The sequence below is a fragment of the Hyla sarda genome, chromosome 4 (genome assembly GCF_029499605.1).
Source record: "Hyla sarda isolate aHylSar1 chromosome 4, aHylSar1.hap1, whole genome shotgun sequence".
Lineage (NCBI taxonomy): Eukaryota > Metazoa > Chordata > Amphibia > Anura > Hylidae > Hyla > Hyla sarda.
Genome location: NC_079192.1, coordinates 355,173,501 through 355,193,118, shown reverse-complemented (window position 1 = coordinate 355,193,118; position 19,618 = coordinate 355,173,501). Strand labels below are relative to the sequence as shown.

The 19,618-nt window shown below is 43.4% G+C and overlaps 1 protein-coding gene across 9 annotated transcripts in view; it reads left to right on the top strand.

Moving 5' to 3' along the window:
* The window catches only part of SEC24A (SEC24 homolog A, COPII coat complex component), a 916,567-nt gene that overhangs the window by 135,556 nt on the left and 761,393 nt on the right, over positions 1-19,618 (top strand). For 6 of the 9 annotated variants that reach the window (XM_056516617.1, XM_056516614.1, XM_056516612.1 and 3 more), the window contains one exon: positions 15,416-15,577. The exons of the other annotated variants lie outside the window; for them this stretch is intronic. In XM_056516617.1, the coding sequence (XP_056372592.1) occupies positions 15,416-15,577 (162 nt within the window). The remainder of the gene's footprint in view (positions 1-15,415; positions 15,578-19,618) is intronic. 9 annotated transcript variants of the gene reach the window in all.

Sequence of the window (19,618 nt, the reverse complement as noted above, 5' to 3'; positions counted from 1 at the left end):
AAAAGAGTTGTACATGGCAACGTGTACCATGTAGACCGCAACTTTTTTGTACCATATCTTTGTTTTCCGCATCGCATTATATGTCTTGAGGACTTGATCAGAAAGATCAACTCCCCCCATATACAGATTGTTGTCCAGAATACAATCGGGCTTGAGGACCTGTCCTACGGTACCTCGCACAGGGACAGGGGTGCTGCCATTCCCATGAATAGTGGTGAGCATAAGGACATCCCTCTTGTCCTTATACCGGACCAACAGGTTCTCATGGGAAAAGGCACGGGACTCTCCCCGGGGGATAGGAGTCTGCAGGGGATAGGAAGGAAGGCCTCTTGGATTCTTCCGGACTGTCCCACAAGCGAGCGTGGATCTGGCGTAGAGGGATGTGAAGAGAGGGATACTAGTATAAAAGTTATCCACGTAAAGGTGGTAACCTTTATGTAGCAATGGGTGCAAAAGGCCCCAAATGATTTTCCCGCTAACACCCAGAGTGGGGGAACAATCTGGGGGTTCAATGCGGGAATCTCGTCCCTCATACACCATAAACTTGCAAGTGTACCCGGAGGTACTCTCGCAAAGTTTATACATCTTCACGCCATACCGCGCTCGCTTGGTCGGGGTGTATTGCCAGAAGCTGAGTCTCCCCTTAAAGCTGATCAGCGACTCATCAATATTGACCTCCCTTCCAGGGACATAGGTCTACCAAAATCTGGCCCCGAAGTGATTGATTACCGGCCTGATTTTATACAGGCGGTCATACGCGGGATCAGTTCGGGGGGGACATGCCGCATTATCAGCATAATGCAAACCTCTCCAAATGGCCTCGAACCGGGAACGTGCCATGGCCATACTGTAGAGGGGTGTCTGGTAAAAGACGTCCCCACTCCAATATTGCAAGACACTGGGTTTTTTAACTAGACCCATATGCAGCACAAGGCCCCAAAAGGTCCTCATTTCGGCTGCATCGACTGGAGTCCAGCCGCCGGGTCTAGCTAAAAGTGAGCCCGACACTTTTAGCGGCGACAAACTGTTGGGCATAAAGATTCGTCTGTGTGACCATTAGATTAACAAAGTCGGCACTGAAAAAATTACCGAAAAAGTCCTTTTCAGTGAACCCGGCAATGTTAATCTTGATTCCTGAGTCGCCAACAAACTCAGGAATCACGGGCTCGTGGTCCGCTGGCTCAGCCCAGACAAGTTCTCTGGTACGAGGTACCAGTGACCTTGGCAGGGGGGCTTCACTAGTATGAGCGCCAGGGGGACTCATACTAGCATGGGGCACAGGGTCAAGGGCAGAGGAGGTTTGCAGCACCGCGCGGCGGCGTCTCCGCCGCCTTGGTGGCTCATCATCTGAACTAGATGATGAGGAGGACGATGAAATAAGGAAGGTGGGGTCTTCATCGTCCTCTGAGCCGCTCTCAGTGTCGGAGGCAATTATGGCATATGCCTCCTCCGCTGAAAACGCTCCGCGGTCCATTTCCCTACTCTAATGGGGATACGGGTGTGTGTGTGTGTGTGTGTGGGGGGGGGGGGGGAACTTTATTGGTGTATGTGCTGTGTGTGGTGTGGTGTGGTGTGGTGTGGTGCGATACTACCTCCCTAACACGCCCTAACCCTCCCTAACCTAACTAAACTAACCCGCCCTAACAGAAAAAAAATTAAGAGGACTTTAAAAAAAAAAAAAAAGGGACTTCTAGCGCAAAAAAGCCCTGCGCCCAAAAAAAGCGTTTATCTAATCAGTGGTGTGCGCACTGATTAGCGCTAGTGGCGGCAGGGGGCGCAGAAGTCAGAGGGGGGTCCGGCCACTCAGCCCAGAACAGTGGCTGATGGCTTGTACACAGACCCCCCCACACAAAAAAAAACAAAAAATAAAATAAAAAAACGCTTAACCCTGAAAAAATGCACCCGCCTGAACCCCCAAAAAAACGCTGATCAGTGATAAATCACTGACAGCGGTGGGACAGGCTGCACACACAGGTACGGTCCGTCCACACAGTACACGCCTGCTACTGGTGGCACGGACTGCCTATGGGTGCAAAAAAAAAAAATACGCGTTAACCGAAAAAAGTGCCTTTACCACAAAAAAAAAAAAAAGCTGATCAGTGATAAATCACTGACAGCGGTGAGGCACGCCGCACACACAGGTAAGGTCCGGCCACACAGTACACGCCTGCTACTGGTGGCACGGACCGCCTATAGGTGCAAAAAAAAACGCTGGAAAATGCAAAAAAAAAGCGCCGACACCACAAAAAAAAAAAAAAACGCTGATCAGTACTACAGGACTGATCAGCGGCGGGTGGTCTTTAACAAACGATGGCGGACCGCCCTTTTATAACTAAGAGGGTCCGCACACACGATTAGGGGGAAAAAAAAAAGATCTGCGCCCCCCAAAAAAAAGGTGGCGGCAGACCGCAGCGACCCAGAAGGGCCGGGATCACTCAACTAAAGGTGCTACGGACCCACGGACACCCACCTAACCTGTACCTAGCTAAATCTAAAGCTATCCCTGGGGATTTCTGTGCCAAGGGGCCACAGAAAGGGGGCAAGGGGCACTTTTTTTTAATGAGGGGATGGTGGGCAGCACGGGGCTCCATCCTGCACACCAGATCTGAGTGGAATGGCGGGCAGAACGGAGCAACATGCCACCCAATCACAACTGTACTGAGGGGGGTGGCCACAATGCCAGCCCCCAGTACAGCAAGGATGGTGATTGGTGGTGTATACTACACCACCAGTCACCATCTACCTCCGGGTCACAGGGTCACACGTGACCCTGAGGACCCGGAACCGCTGCAGAACGCCGGTAAGTAGTTACCGGCGTCCTGCAGCGATTGCTGGTATAGGAGGTCCTCCGGACCTCCTCCGGCACACTGCTGGGATGTCTGCTGATTGAAATCAGCAGACATCCGGCTCCGATCCCCGCCCGGCGATCGGCGGGGAACGGAATCGCAGCACATCGCTCATCTGAATTGATGAGCGATGTGCTGCGATCGCCGACATGGGGGGCCATGATGACCCCCCCCCCCCCCCCCCCCGGGCGATATGCCGAGATGCCTGCTGAACGATTTCATATCCATACGCCCTATGTCCTGAAGAAGTTAAAGGGGTACTCCTCCCCTGGCATCTTATCCCCCATCCAAAGGATAGGGTATAAGATGTTAGATCGCCGCGGTCCTGCTGCTGGGGACCCCCGGGATCGTCGCTGCGGCACCCCGCCATCATTATTGCACAGAGCTCTGTGCGTAATGACGGGCGATACAGGGGCTGGAGCAGCGTGACATGGCTCCGCCCCTCATGACATCACGGCCCGTCCCCTTAATGCAAGTCTATGGCAGGGGGCGTGAAGACCGCCACGCCCCCTTCCCATAGACTTGTATTGACGGGGGCGGCCCGTGATGTCACGAGGGGCGGAGCCGTGATGTAACGATGCTCCGGCCCCTGTATTGCCCGTCATTACATGCAGGGCGATCTCGCTCTGCGCAGTAATGATAACGGGGTGCTGCAGCAGCGATCCCTGGGGTCCCCAGCAGCGGGACCCCAGCGATCTGACATCTTATCCCCTATCCTTTGGATAGGGGATAAGATGTCTAGGGGCGGAGTACCCCTTTAAGGGATTAATTTCCTTACTCAAATAGTATTTTATGGTTGCGCCATACATTTTATGGTAAAGTGAGTGATGGCATTACAATGGAAAACTGGTCGCGCAAAAAACAGCCCTCATACCAGTCTGTGGATGAATTGCCAAAATAGGCTGAGCCCTTAAGGGGTTAATGAGCCGACCGGAATCATTTCTGCCCCATATCCGGTTTTGTGACCGAACCTATAACTCTTTGGCATTTCAGCAGCAGACATTCATACAGTGCATAGTGAAAGTATTCGGCCCCCTTGAACTTTTTGACCTTTTGCCACATTTCAGGATTCAAACATAAAGATATAAAACTGTAATTTTTTGTGAAGAATCAACAAGTGGGACACAATCATAAAGTGGAACGAAATTTATTAAATATTTCAAACTTTAACAAATAAAAAACTGAAAAATTGGGCGTGCAAAATTATTCAGCCCCTTTACTTTCAGTGCAGCAAACTCTCTCCTTAAGTTCAGTGAGGATCTCTGAATGATCCAATGTTGACCTAAATGACTATTGACAGGGGTGTGGAAATTTTATAAAAAACTACTTGTTCACGGGACTAAAATGGAGCAAAATCTACTTGTCCCTCATGACGATCCACTTGTCCCGGCCAATTTTCACTTTTACACACTCATTTTTTCCTCCTCGCCCTGTAATAGCCATAACTACCTACTATAATGATACCTTTAAATTTTTCAATAACATATTCTCTGAACCAAAAAATATATATATATTTGGGGAAGTGAAATTGAAATAGTAAAAGATAATTTTGCAGATTTGGTGGTTTTCTTTTCTGCGCCATTTACCTTGTGGTTGAGGTAACATGTTAGTTTTATACTTAAGGCACCTGGTTACAGCAATACCAAATTTGTATCGTTTACGTCATGTTTTACTAATTCTGAACATTTTCTAATTTTTTTAATTGCCATTTTTTAACCCCTGTAGCTTTATTTTTTTTCCGCATACCAGGCTGTATGAGGGCTCATGTTTTGCGCCATAATCTGTTTTTTGTATCAGTACCATTTTGGCATTGATCTGACTTTTTAATCGCTTTTTAACTTTTTTTTTTTATGGGATATTATAAAAATTGCAAATCTGTGGGTTGGTATTTTTTTTACATTTACCGTACGGGATACATAATGTTATATTTTAATAGGTTGTACAATTACGCACGAAGAGATACCAAATATGTTTATTTTTATTATGTTTGCATGTTTTTATATAGGAAAAGGGGGTGATTTGAACTTTTAACATGGAAGGGGTTGATGCAGCGGTCTTCAAACTGTGGCCCTCCAGATGTTGCAAAACTACAACTCCCAGCATGCCCGGACAGCCAACGGCTGTCCTGGCATGCTGGGAATTGTAGTTTTGTAACATCTGGAGGGGCACAGTTTGAAGACCACTAGGTTAATGTGTCTTTCAAACTTTTATTAAAACTTTTTTTATTTTTTTTACACTTTATTACACTTATAGGAGGAATCATTAGATTCCTCAGACAGATGAATAGAGTTCTATTGAACTCTATTAATCTGTGTGCTCTGTGATCCATTGATAGAGCCTGGTCCAGCCAGGCTCTATCAATGACATAGCCGGGACAGGAGGAAGCAGAGGTAAGTCCTCCGGCTACCTCTATAGAGGATCTCGCCCCCCTTCGATTGCGCTGCGGGGGGGGCGATCCACCCCACTAGCCCACCAGGGAGCATTCACATCTCCCTTTAGATGCCACTGTCAGCTTTGACAGCGGCGATCTAAAGGGTTAATAGCCAGCCGCGGCGATCGCCGAATGCTGGCTATTAGCGGCGGCCCCCGGCTACTGAGAACAGCCGGGGGCTGCAGAGTATGGAGCGGGCAGGAATCCCGAGCCCGCTCCATACATACTACAGAGCGCCGCATGCATCTCCCGTGCAGACGCGCCTCCTCCCCTCAGCTCTCCGAAGCTACAGCTGGGGGGAGTGAAGGCAGAGGACGCAGGTCTGCACGGGGAGCAAGAAGCCATGCCCCCCTCATCTCCCCCCGCGCCCCCCCCCCCCCCCGCACGTCTGCAGAGCAGGGGAGAGAAGACAAATACACAGCTTCTCATCTCCCCTGCTCTGCTTCCGAGGATACAGTTTTTTTTATTGTCGGAGGCGGCAGAGTATGGAGCGGGCAGGAGTCGGGAGCCCGCTCCATACAGACTGCAGATCGCCACCGCACTTGTCAGGTCCGGCCCTGCTTGCCCGAAGCAGGGCTAAGGGCCGGACAAATTCACCTGCCCGGCGCCCAAAACTGCTAGTCCCGGGCGTCGGGCAATAGGAATTCCACATCCCTGATTGATAAATAGAATCCACCTGTGTGTAATCAAGTCTCTGTATAAATGCACCTGCACTGTGATAGTCTCAGAGGTCCGTTTAAAGCGCAGAGAGCATCATGAAGTACAAGGAACACACCAGGCAGGTCTGAGATACTGTTGCGGAGAGGTTTAAAGCTGGATTTGGATACAAAAAGATTTCCCAAGCTTTAAACATCCCAAGTAGCACTGTCCAAGCGATAATATTGAAATGGAAGGATTATCAGACCACTGCAAATATACGAAGACCTGGCCGTCCCTCTAAACTTTCAGCTCATACAAGGAGAAGACTGATCAGAGATGCAGCCAAGAGGCCCATGATCACTCTGGATGAACTGCAGAGATCTACAGCTGAGGTGGGAGACTCTGTCCATAGGACAACAATCAGTCGTATTCTGCACAAATCTGGCCTTTATGGAAGAGTGGCAAGAAGAAAGCCATTTCTTAAAGATATCCATAAGTGTTGTTTAACCCCTTAAGGACCCAGCCCAAATATACCTTAAGGTCCCGGCCAATTTTTTGAACATCTGAACACTGTCACTTCAAGCATTAATAACTCGGGGATGCTTTTACCTTTCATTCTGATTCCGAGATTTTTTTTATCGTGACATATTCTACTTTGTTAGTGGTAACATTTTGTCGATACTTGCATCATTTCTTGGTGAAAAATTCCAAAATTTGATGAAAAAATTAAAAATTTAGCATTTTTTTTTTAACTTTGAAGCTCTCTGCTTATAAGGAAAATGAATATTCCAAATAAATTATACATTGATTCACATATACAATATGTCTACTTTTATGTTTGCATCATAAAGTTTACATGTTTTTACTTTTGGAAGACATCAGAGGGCTTCAAAGTTCAGCAGCAATTTTCAAATTTTTCGCAAAATTTTCAAAATCTGAATTTTTCAGGGACCAGTTCAGTTTTGAAGTGGATTTGAAGGGCCTTCATATTAGAAATACCCCAGAAATGACCCCATTATAAAAACTGCACCCCTCAAAGTATTCAAAATGACATTCAGTAAGTGTGTTAACCCTTTAGGTGTTTCACAGGAATAGCAGCAAAGTGAAGGAGAAAATTCAAAATCATCATTTTTTACACTCACATGTTCTTTTAGACCCAGTTTTTGAATTTTTACAAGGGGTAATAGGAGAAAAAGCCCCCAAAATTTGTAACCCAATTTCTCTCGAGTAAGGAAATACCTCATGTGTATGTCAAGTGTTTGGCGGGCGCAGTAGAGGGCACAGAAGGGAAGGAGCGACAATGGGATTTTGGAGAGTGAATTTTTCTGAAATGGTTTTTGGGGGGCATGTCACATTTAGAAAGCCCCTTTGGTGCCAGAACAGCAGAAAACACCACATGGCATACCATTTTGGAAACTACAACCCTCAAGGCACGTAACAAGGGGTCCAGTTAGCCTTAACACCCCACAGGTGTTTGACAACTTTTCGTTAAAATCGGATGTGTAAATGGGAAGAAAAAAAAATTCACACTAAAGTGCAGTTTTTCCCCCAAATTTACCATTTTTACAAACGGTAATGGGAAAAAATGCCCTCCCCCCAAATTTGTAACCCCATTTCTTCGGAGTATGGAAATACCCCATGTTAGGACGTAAAATGCTTTGCGGGCGAGCTACAATGCTCAGAAGAGAAGGAGTCACATTTGGCTTTTTGAAAGCAACTTTTGCTGAAATGTTTTTTTGGGGGCATGTCGCATTTAGGAAGCCCCTGTGGTGCCAGAACAGCAAAAAATACCCACATGGCATACTATTTTGGAAACTACACCCCTCAAGGAACGTAACAAGGGGTCTGCTGAGCCTTAACACCCCACAGGTGTTTGACGACTTTTCTTTATAAAGTTGGATGTGTAAATGAGAAAACATTTTTTTTTTTTTTACTAAAATGCAGTTTTTCCCCTAAATTTTACATTTTTACAAGGGGTAATAGGAGAAAATGACCCCCAAAATTTGTAACCCCATTTCTTCTGAGTATGGAAATACCCCATGTTAGGACGTAAAATGCTCTGCTGGCGAACTACTATGCTCAGAAGAGGAGGAGCGCCATCGAGCTTTTGGAAAGAGAATTCGTTCGGAATGGTAGTCAGGGGCCATGTGCGTTTATAAAGCCCCCCGTGGTGCCATAACAGTGGACCCCCCTACATGTGACCCCATTTTGGAAACTACACCCCTCAAAGAATTTAGTTGCAGTGAGTATTTACACCCCACAGATCTTTGGAACAGTGGGCTGTGCAAATGAAAAATTTAATTTTCCATTTTTACGGACCACTGTTCCAAAAATCTGTCAGACACTTGTGGGGCGTAAATTCTCAATGTACCCCTTATTACATTACGTGAGGGGTGTAGTTTCCAAAATGTGGTCACATGTGTTGGGGGTCCATTGTTCTGGCACTATGGGGGCTTTGTAAACACATGTGGCCTTCAATTCCGGACAAATTTTTCTCTACAAAATCCCAATGGCGCTCCTTCTCTTCTGAGCATTGTATTTTGCCCGCAGAGCACTTTAAATTCACATATGGGGTATGTTCGTACTCAGAAGAGATGGGGTTACAAATTTGGGGGGGCTTTTTTCCTATTTTCCCTTGTGAAAATGAAAAATTTAGGGTAACACCAGCATTTTAGTGAAAAAAATATTATTTTTTTCATTTTCCCATCCAACTTTAATGAAAATTCGTCTAACACCTGTGGGGTGTTCAGGCTCACTATACCCCTTGGCACGTTCCGTGAGGGGTGTAGTTTCCAAAATGGGGTCACATGTGGGTATTTATTTTTTTTGCGTTTGTCAGAACCGCTGTAAAATCTGCTATCCCTGTGCAAATCACCAATTTAGGCCTCAAATGTACATGGTGCACTCTAATTCCTGAGCCTTGTTGTGCGTCCGCAGAGCATTTTACGCCCACTGGGTATTTCCGTACTCAGGAGAAATTGCGTTACAAATTTTGGGGGTCTTTTTTTCCTTTTACCGCTTGTGGAAATAAAAAGTATGGGGCAACACCAGCATATTAGTGTAAAATTTATTTTTACAGTAACAGGCTGGTGTAGCCCCCATCTTTTCCTTTTCACAAGCGGTAAAAGGAAAAAAAGACCCCCAAAATTTGTAGTGCAATTTCTCCCGAGTACGGCGATACCCCATATATGGCCCTAAACTGTTTCCTTGAAATACGACAGGGCTCCGAAGTGAGAGAGCGCCATGCGCATTTGAGGACTAAATTAGGGATTGCATAGGGGTGGACATAGGGGTATTCTACACCAGTGATTCCCAAACAGGGTGCCTCCAGCTGTTGCTAAACTCCCAGCATGCCAGGACAGTCAGTGGCTTTCCAGAAATGCTGGGAGTTGTTGTTTTGCAACAGCTGGAGGCTCCGTTTTGGAAACCCTGCCGTTTTTATTGGGGGGGACAGTGTAAGGGGGTGTATATGTAGTGTTTTACCCTTTATTATGTGGTAGTGTAGTGTGGTGTTTTTATGGTACATTCGCACTGACGTGTTACAGTGCATTTCCCGCTAGGAGTTTGCGCTGCGGCGAAAAATTTGCCGCAGCCCGAACTTGAAGCAGGAAATTTATTGTAAACCTGTCCGTGTGAATGTACCCTGTACATTCACATGGGGGGGGGGGGGGGCAAACCTCCAGCAGTTTCAAAACTACAACTCCCAGCATGTACTGACAGGCCGTGCATGCTGGGAGTTGTACTTTTGCAACAGCTGGAGGCACACTGGTTGGAAAACCTTCGGTTAGGTTCTGTTACCTAACTCAGTATTTTCCAACCAGTGTGCCTCCAGCTGTTGCAAAACTCCAACTCCCAGCATGTACTAATCACCGAAGAGCATGCTGGGAGATGTAGTTATGCAACAGCTGGAGGTACTCAACTACAACTCCCAGCATGCTGAGACAGCTGTTTGCTTTCTGGGCATGCTGGGATTTGCAGTTTTGCAACATCTGGAGAGCTACAGTTTTTAGACCAGTGCACAGTGATCTCCAAACTATGGACCTCCAGATGTTGCAAAACTACAACTCCCAGCATGCCCAGACAACAAACAGCTGTGTGGGCATGCTAGGAGTTGTAGTTTTGCAAGATCTGGAGGGCTACAGTTTAGAGACCACAGTCTCAGACTGTAGCCCTCCAGATCAACTTACCGGCTTACGTAGGATCCCGGGAGCCCTCCTCTTCTGACGCACGTCACGCAGCCCGCCAATCAGTCGCCACAGCCTCCGGATCGGTTAGTGGACATCGGCGCCCGGTCCCCTTCGGTTCCCCGTCCTGCCCCGCCTATTGTGGGTGGGCAGGACGGGGAAAACGAAAGTTAACCCCCCCGCCCCCGGTCTGCTATTGGTAGTCGCCTCTGACGATCAATAGCAGGGATAGGAGGGGTGGCACCCCTGCCTCCTCACTCCTATGCCTACAGGGGGATCGTGGGTGTCTTAGACAACCGCGATCCCCCTTATATTCCGGGTCACCATAGACCCGTATGACCCGGAATCGGCGCAAATCGCAAGTGTGAATTCACTTGCGATTTGCGCCGATCGCCGACAGGGTGGGGTGGGGGGACTGATAACCCCCCTGGGCATTTGCGCGGGGTGCCTGCTGACCTAAATTCACACGGGCGTATGGATACGCCCTGGGTCCTTAAGTACCGGGACGTCAAGGCGTATCCATACGCCCTAGGTCCTTAAGTGGTTAAGGACCCGGGCTTTTTCAGTTTTTTTCATTTTACATTTTTCCTCCTTAACTTTAAAAAATCATAACTCTTTAAAATTTTCACCTAAAATTCTATATGATGGCTTATTTTTGGCGTCACTAATTTGTAATGACATAAGTCATTTTACCCAAAAATCTACGGTGAAACGGGAAAAAAAATCAATGTGCGACAAAATTTATGAAAAAACACCATTTTGTGAGTTTCTGGGGGCTTCCGTTTTTATGCAGTACATTTTTCGGCAAAAATGATACCTTATCTTTATTCTGTAGGTCCATACGGTTAAAATGATACCCTACTTGTATAGGTTTGATTTTGTATCACTTCAGAAAAAAATCATGACTACATGCAGGAAAATTTATATGTTTAAAATGGACATCCTCTGACCCCTATAAATTTATTTTTCTGTGTTCAGGACGCTATTAGGGCTAATTTTTTGCGCCGTGATCTGAAGTTTTTAGCGGTACCATTTTTGTTCTGATCAGACTTTTTGATCACTTTTTATTCACTTTTTAGTGGTATAAAAAGTGATCAAAAATGCGCTATTTTGGACTTTGGAAATTTTTTGCACGTACGCCATTGAACGTGTGGTTTAAAAAGCAGTATATTTTTATAATTCGGACATTTACGCACGCGGCGATACCACATATGTTTATTTTTATTTACAGTTTTTTTTTTATTCTTGGAAATGCCGGGTGATTCAAACTTTTATTAGGGGAAGGGATAATTGAAAGGTTTAATGATTTTTTTACACTTATCTTATGCAATATTATAGCTCCTATAGGGGGCTATAACATTTCATTAACTGATCTTTTACACTGATTGATCCATCTCCATAGGAATGGATCAATCAGTGTTTTCGGCGATTGAATGCTCAAGCCTGAATCTCAGGCTTGAAGCATTCATTCGGCGATCGAACAGCGCAGGAGAAGGTAAGAAGACCACCTCCTGTGCTACAGCTGTTGGCGATCCCGAACAGCTCCCTGAGCTAACCGGCAACTTTCACTTTCGTTTTTAGCCGCGCGGCTCAGCTTTGAGCGCGCGGTTAAAGGACATCTGCAGTGGTACAAACACTTATCCCCTATCCTCAAGATAGTGGTTGATCGCGGGGGGTCTGAATGCTGGGGCCCCCGGCGATCTCCTGTACGGGGCCGTGGCTCTCCCGTGCAGGGGGCTTGCCAGCCGCAGCATGACATTGCGGCCAGCACGCCTCCTCCAAACATCTCTATGGGAGAGGCGGGGAGGCAGCATTCGTGCCTCCCCGCATCCCCCATAGAACTGTATGGGGACGTGGCGTCACCGTCGACCTCCTAGGTCGATGCTACGTCACCATGGGCGCTAATGCCGGCGCCCCGTTAGGGAGATCGAGGGGGGTCCCAGCGGTTGGACCCCCGCGATCAAACACTTATCCCCTATCCCGTGGATAGGGGATAAGTGTAATTCCGCTGCAGTTGTCCTTTAATAGCGCGGGGCACCGCGATCAGTGCCGCGCGCTATTAGAGGCGGGTCCCTGCTTCACTATGACGCCGGGCCCGTCGCGATATGATGCGGGGTCACCGTGTGACCCCGCGTTATATCGCAGGACCGGGACCCAGAACGTACCCATACGTCCTGGTCCCTTAAGAGGTTAAAGTTTGCCACAAGCCACCTGGGAGACACACCAAACATGTGGAAGAAGGTGCTCTGGTCAGATGAAACCAAAATCAACTTTTTGGCAACAATGCAAAACTTTATGTTTGGCGTAAAAGCGACACAGCTAATCACCCTGAACACACCATCCCTTTTTTCATTTGCTCAGCCCACTGTTCCAAAGATCTGTCAAACACCAGTGGGGTGTAAATGCTCACTGCACCCCTTATTAAATTCTGTGAGGGCTGGAGTTTCCAAAATGGTTTGCCATGTGGGGGTTTTTCTGCTTTTCTGGCACCATAGGGGTTTCCTAAATGTGACATGCGCCCGCCGAACACTTGACATACACATGAGGTATATCCTTACTCGAGAGAAATTGGGTTACAAATTTTGAGAGGATTTTTCTCCTTTTTCCCCTTGTAAAAATTCAAAAACTGGGTCTACAAGAACATGCGAGTGTAAAAAATGAAGATTTTGAATTTTCTCCTTCGCTTTGCTGCTATTCCTGTGAAACACCTAAAGGTTTAACACACTTACTGAATGTCATTTTGAATACTTTGAGGGGTTCAGTTTTTATAATGTGGTCATTTATGGGTTATTTCTAGAGATGAGCGAACTTACAGTAAATTCAATTCATCACGAACTTCTCAGCTCGGCGGTTGCTGACTTTTCCTTCATAAATTAGTTCAGATTTCAGGTGCTCCTGTAGGCTGGAAAAGATGGATACAGTCCTAGGACTGTATCCACCTCTCCCCTAGGACTGTATCCACCTTTTCCAGCCCACCGGAGCACCGGAAAGCTGAACTAATTTATGCAGGATAAGTAATCAACTGCCAAGCCGAGAAGTTCGTGACAAATCGAATTTACTGTAAGTTCGCTCATCTCTAGTTATTTCTAATAAGAAAGCCCTTGAAATCCACTTCAAACCTGAACTGGTCGCTGAAAAATTCCGATTTTGAAAATTTTGTGAAAAATTGGAAAATTGCTGTTAAACTTTGAAGCCCTCTGATGTCTTCCAAAAGTAAAAAAAATGTCAACTTTATGATGTAAACATAAAGTAGACATATTGTATTTGTGAATCAAAATATAATTTATTTGGAATGTCTATTTTCCTTACAAGCAAAGAGCTTTAAAGTTAGAAAAATGTTACATTTTCAATTTTTTATAAAATTTTTGCATTTTTCACCAAGAAATGATGCAAGTATCGACAAAATTTTACCACTAGCATAAAGTTGAATATCTCACGAAAAAACAATCTCTGAATCAGAATGAAAGATAAAAGCATCCCAGAGTTATTAATGCTTAAAGTGAAAGTGGTCAGATGTGCAAAAAAACAATACAGTGAAAATTGGCCTGGTCCTTAAAGGGTTAATGACGACCTAATAACTATGTATAAATGTATTGCAGTGCAGTACAGAAATCTCTATTATCTATTCATACCCAGAACTATGGACTATATTTATAACAAGGGCACATCTTCTAAGTCTAGACGAAAGACTGTTTCTACACCAGCACAGACGGGGATCTCTTATTTTAAGAGCAGTGAAACTATCGAACGCTCTTCCCGAGGAAGTTGTCATAGTAAACTCAATGAGGGACATTTATCAATGTTTGCTTATGTATTCTTTTTTTTTTTAGTAATTTTTTCCTTACTTTTTTTTTGCTTGTGTGTGACTTATTTATCAACTGGTTTCAGCCTGTTGATAATTTTCTTTCACGTAAGCAATTTTTCCTTTTTTACTTTGGTAGTAGCTTTTTCTGCTCCATGTTTGAGCTGGAGTAAATTTAGTCAATTTTTAACCCTGTTGCGACTTTTTCTTGCGCAGTTGCGACTGTCGCAGTTAATAAATACCTGACTACCCGTAGTCCATTTTTAAATTATTACTACGTAGTTAATTTTTGGAAAACTTGCTTTTCTCGCTTTCCAGTCAAAATGTCGCACAAAAAATTGCGTAGTCGCAGTTGCGACAATTAAAGTAAAGAAAACCTGACTAAACCCGTTGATAAATGTCCATAAATAAGACTTTAAAAGGGGACTGGATGCATTTCTAGAGAGAAATAACAATATAGGTTATAAATACTACATTTATAGGGACAGAACATTGGGTCATATTTGTAGACAGGGAAAAATGTTTCCCGTTGGTATGGGGCATTTGGTATTGGACTTAAAAGTAGCGCCTGAGCTACCATAAGGCAGCTGCCTTCAAGGTGGGGGTGCGCGACAACATACTGAAAAATGTATGTGATGCGGGCCCCTATGCTAATTCTTCCAAAAACTCAATATTTGCAGTGACCTCAGGTTATTCCTATTTGATAGAATTTTCTTTGTGGATTTATTATTCCCAACAGGTATTTTTCCACGGTATTTACTAATGTTTCCCGACATTTACCTTCCCCCCCCCCCCCCCCTTACTGCTCTTATCTGTGAGGTTTTCCCAGAGCTCAAGTCCACCACATTTTCTGTGGAAACATTAGTAAATATGTTGGGATTTTTCTAAATTGTCAGGAACACGCCCCTTTTTGGTATCCATGCCCCCTTTTCTTGGCATCCACGAAAAGAGTTGGTAGGATTATTATAATGTTTTTACATTTTTGCATGGGCGCAATTTGTGGCGCAGTGTGCAACATTTTGGTTCACAACCCAACAAAACAGTTCGGTAGTAAAGGTAGGTTCACACTGTGTTTTGATGATACGGTCATCAGCTCCCCGGGGGAGTGAAAACAAGTTGCTTCCGTATTCCAGCCGGCCCCGATCTCATTCATTTTAATGAGCCAACCGCAGTCATTATAGTGATTCCGGTCAGCTCATTTTTGCTCTGCATACATTTTTCTGACTGTACCTAAAATGTTGGTATACCGCACCATTTTCAGTACGCACCCCCCCCCAAAGCCAGATCCAGTGACCGAATCATCAAAACGTGTTGTGAACCCACCCTAAATCAGAGCCATTGTCTCTGTCTCTCCTTTTCTTGATATTCGTTTGTTTCATAAAGCTCTAAACTGTTATTGTTTTAATAAGGTCTGTCAATGTGATCTCAGTGGTTTGCATGAAATATAGTAATAGTTTGCATTGCAAATAACTCAATAACCTAGCTTCTGAGTTTGACGCTCTAATATTTGCAGGTCCAGCTCCATCACCAATCGGCCAGTCTCAGCCACCACGGCAACCTTTGGGGCTTCCACTCACATTATCTTGCTCAACTAGACCCACAGCACCTCCAACAGGCCCACCATTCAACACTGCACCTATACCCCCTTTGGCCAGTGCTCCTCCTCGGCCAGTTGGTAAGGAAGTTGAGTCTTAATATAAACATCTAGAAACTGAAATTATTCAAGAATTAAATGGTACATTTTCTTTTTTCATTTTCTCTTCTCTTTTTTTTTTTTTTTTTTTTTTTTTTTTTTTAAACAAACTTTGCAGTAACACGTTTTGCTATACACATGTTTATTCCCTTTGTGTGTATTGGAACTAAACCAAAAAAGTGAGGAAAAAAAGCAAATTGGACATCATGTCACTCCAAACTCCAAAAATGGGCTGGACAAAATGATTGGCACCCTTTCAAAATTGTGGAAAAATAAGATTGTGTCAAGCATCTGATGCTCCTTTAAACTCACCTGGGGCAAGTAACAGGTGTGGCCAATATAAAAGTCACACCTAAAAGCAGATAAAGGGAGAGAAGTTCACTTAGTTTTTGCATTGTTTAAGCATAAACAACAGAAAGATTAGAAGAGAACTGTCTGAGGACTTGAAAACCAAAATTGTGGAAAAATATCAACAATCTAAAAGTTACAAGTCCATCTCCAGAGATCTAGATTTGCCTTTGTCCACAGTGCGCAACATTATCAAGAAGTTTGCAACCCATGGCACTGTAGCTAATCTCCCTGGGCGTGGACAGAAGAGAAAATTGATGAAAGGTGTCAACGCAGGATAGTCAGGATGGTGGATAAGCAGCCCCAAACAAGATCAAAACATAAAAATAAGGTGCAGCTCACAACAGAAGGACCGAGGCAGTTAAAGCTAAAGCCGGACCCCACCGGCAACAATAATATGAAATAATAAAAACCTATAGCTTATGCCTCTAGGACCTCACCAATGGTGCCAGAAGCAGTGGTGAGAGATACTCTATCATTCATTCATCAACTTTTTAATTAATTTTTTTCATTGACTTTATGTTACAATCATTTTGCCACAAATCCAAACATTTTTTCACGGAATTATTTTATTGGTATTTTTATTTTTATATTTTTTATCTGCAGATTTATGGACTTATTTGAATATTAATTTATACATTTTTTGATATGTCACTAGGGCCCAGTGAGATTTTCATTAGATAAATGACAGTATAATGTGATATTTTGCTACTGTTTTATTTATATATATATTACATTTTATATCTGAATTAAAAGCAATTTTTGAATAAACGCTGTTAAATCTATCTTTGCCCACACCATTATGCACCATTGGTGAGGTCCTAGAGGCATAAGCTATAGGTTTTTATTAGATCAAAACATAGTTCGCGGTGACACTGATGCTCCCTGAGCTTGAATAAATGACATGTAAATGAAGTGAAATGCAATGGCAGGAGACCCAGGAGATTCCCACTGTTGACATAAAAAAGCAAGACTACATTTTCCCAAAATGAACTTGAGTAGGCCAAAATCCTTCTGGGAAAGCATCATGTGGACAGATGAGACCAAGATGGAGCTTTTTGGTAAAGCACATCATACTGTTTACCGAAAAGGGAGTGAGGCCTACAAAGAAAAGAACACAGTATGGTGGAGGTTCAATGATGTTTTAGGGCTGTTTTGCTACCTCTTGCACTGGGTGCCTCTAATGTGTGCAAGGCATCATTAAATCTGATTTACCAGCGGATTTTGGGTCGGACTGTACAGCCCAGTGTCAGAAAGCTAGTTTTGCGTCCGAGATCTTGGGTCTTCCAGCAGGACAAAGACCCCAAACATACATTAAAAAATCCCCCAGAAATGGATGGCAACAAAGTGCTGGAGTGTTCTGAAGTGGCCAACAATGAGTCCTGATCTAAATCCCATTGAACACCCGTGGAGAGATCTTAAAATAGCTGTTGGGTAAAGGTGTCCTTCAAATGAGAGACCCGGAGCAGTTTGCAAAGGAAGAGTGGTCCAACATTCCGTCTTAGAGGTGTAAGAAGCTTATTGTTGGTTATAGGAAGCGACTGATTTCAGTTATTTTTTCCAAAGGGTGTGCTACCAAATATTAAGTTAAGGGTGCCAATAATTTTGTCCAGCCTATTTTTGGAGTTTGGTGTGACATTATGTTTAATTAGCTTTTTTTCTTCCCTTTTTTGGTTTAGTTCCGATATACACACAAAGGGAATAAGCATTTGTATAGCAAAATATGTGTAACTACAATCCTTTTCTGTGAGAAATACTTAATTTTCTTGAAAAAAAATCCAGGGGTGCCAATATTTACGGCCATTACTGTATGTGTCAAAGTCCCCAAGTGGGACAGTTAAAAAAAAAAAAAAGTATAATAAACTAAAAAAAAAGTACAGTAAATAAAAATATATCAATACTAAAATAAATAAATCAGCTCCCCTCATCTCAGCCAAGCCAGATCACCCTGCTCTGTACTGACGAGGGGAAAGTACCCCGAAACAGCTGTCTACAGATGGGTACTCTTTTTCCTTCTGGAGAGAGTGTTCTAGCTTGGCATTAATCCCGTTTAGCTTTTTATATACCGTAACTGGAGCTAAGCTGATACCAGGGAACATCGCCTGAAAAGGTGATGTAATGAGCTGATTTGCATATTCCCCTACCCAGAATGCCTGCGGAATGCTTATTGGCCCTTGAAAGCTCCGTCACACTAGGAGTGGTGAACTCTCCCTGAGTTAAATACTCATCCCGTTTAGTTAAAATAAATAAATAAACACACAATCTCTCCCCATTATCCCCCTCCCAAAAAATTGTAATTTACACATATTTGGTATTGTTGTGTCCGCAAGATCCCAAGCAATAAAACGATCACCTTATTAAACCCGCACAATGAACGCCCTAAAAAAATGAATAAAAACCTTGCCATATTTATGGTTTTAAATCAATTATATGGAATTAAATCTGTAAAACTAAGTGATCAAAATGTTTGTCAACTCCTCCTAGAAAAAAATTGCCATCCCACAACATTGTTGGTATAAAAATGAAAAAAATACAGTGCTCAGAAAATGGCATTGCACAAACAAGATTTTTATAGTGTAAAAGTAATAAATGATCAATTAAAGTACATAAATGAGATATTGCCATAATCATGGCAGCCTGCAGAATAAAATTACCATGTCAATGGTAAAAAAAAAAAAAAACACTTACAAAATATTATAAAATAAAATAATAATAATAATCCTGCCAAAATGTACTGCTTTTTGGTAATCCTGTCTCACTAAATATTTAATAAAAAGTGATCAAAATGTCAGTCTTACCCTAAAATAGTACAATTAAAAATTGCTACTTATCCCACAATAAATAAGCCCTCACACAGCCCTATTGGTTAAAAAAAAAAAAAAAAAAAATGACATCTCTCAGAATATGGTGAGAGATGGATAAACCATAGTTAAAAAGTATATAAATGAGGTATCGCCATAATCGTACTAAACGGCAGACTAAAAAGAACATTTGTTCTGCATGAAAAATGACAGTAAGAAATTAAAGAAAATACAATTGCAGAACAGTTTTCTTATTACCTCATTAAATATGGAATAAAAAGCAATCGGAGTGACAAATGTACCCCAAAATGGAACCAATGAAAACATGAATTTGTCTTGCAAAATTATTTTGGAACCCAAAGGCCTCTGCATCTTGATAAGATGTTTACAAAATATCCTAAATAAAAGGAAAAGCCAAAATCCACACGGTGCTCTGTCATATCTGGGGCCTGTGTGTGAGCCATGCAGCATACAAGGGGACTAAATATTGAGTTGCATTTTTCTGTCTGCTGTGTTGCAGAATTTTTTTTTAGCAAAGCTGCATATTTGCAAAAAATAAATAAATAAAAATTGGCTATGCCACTATGCTTTCATTTATGTGAAACATCTAAAGGGTTAATAAACTTCCCAAATGTAGTTTTGATTATGTTGAGTGGTTCATATATTAGTTTCAAACAGAGAAAGTTTATAAAAGGGAAAAAGATTGCACATATAATACGGTGAGAATGGGGACGCAACACGACATAACCAGAGGTATACCAAAGGAACAATAACAGAAGTAATAACTTGACACATGACAGAGGAACACTTATAAACAATGCACATATACATGGAAAATACAAGGTTATCAATATAAGGACATACAATGGCAAAC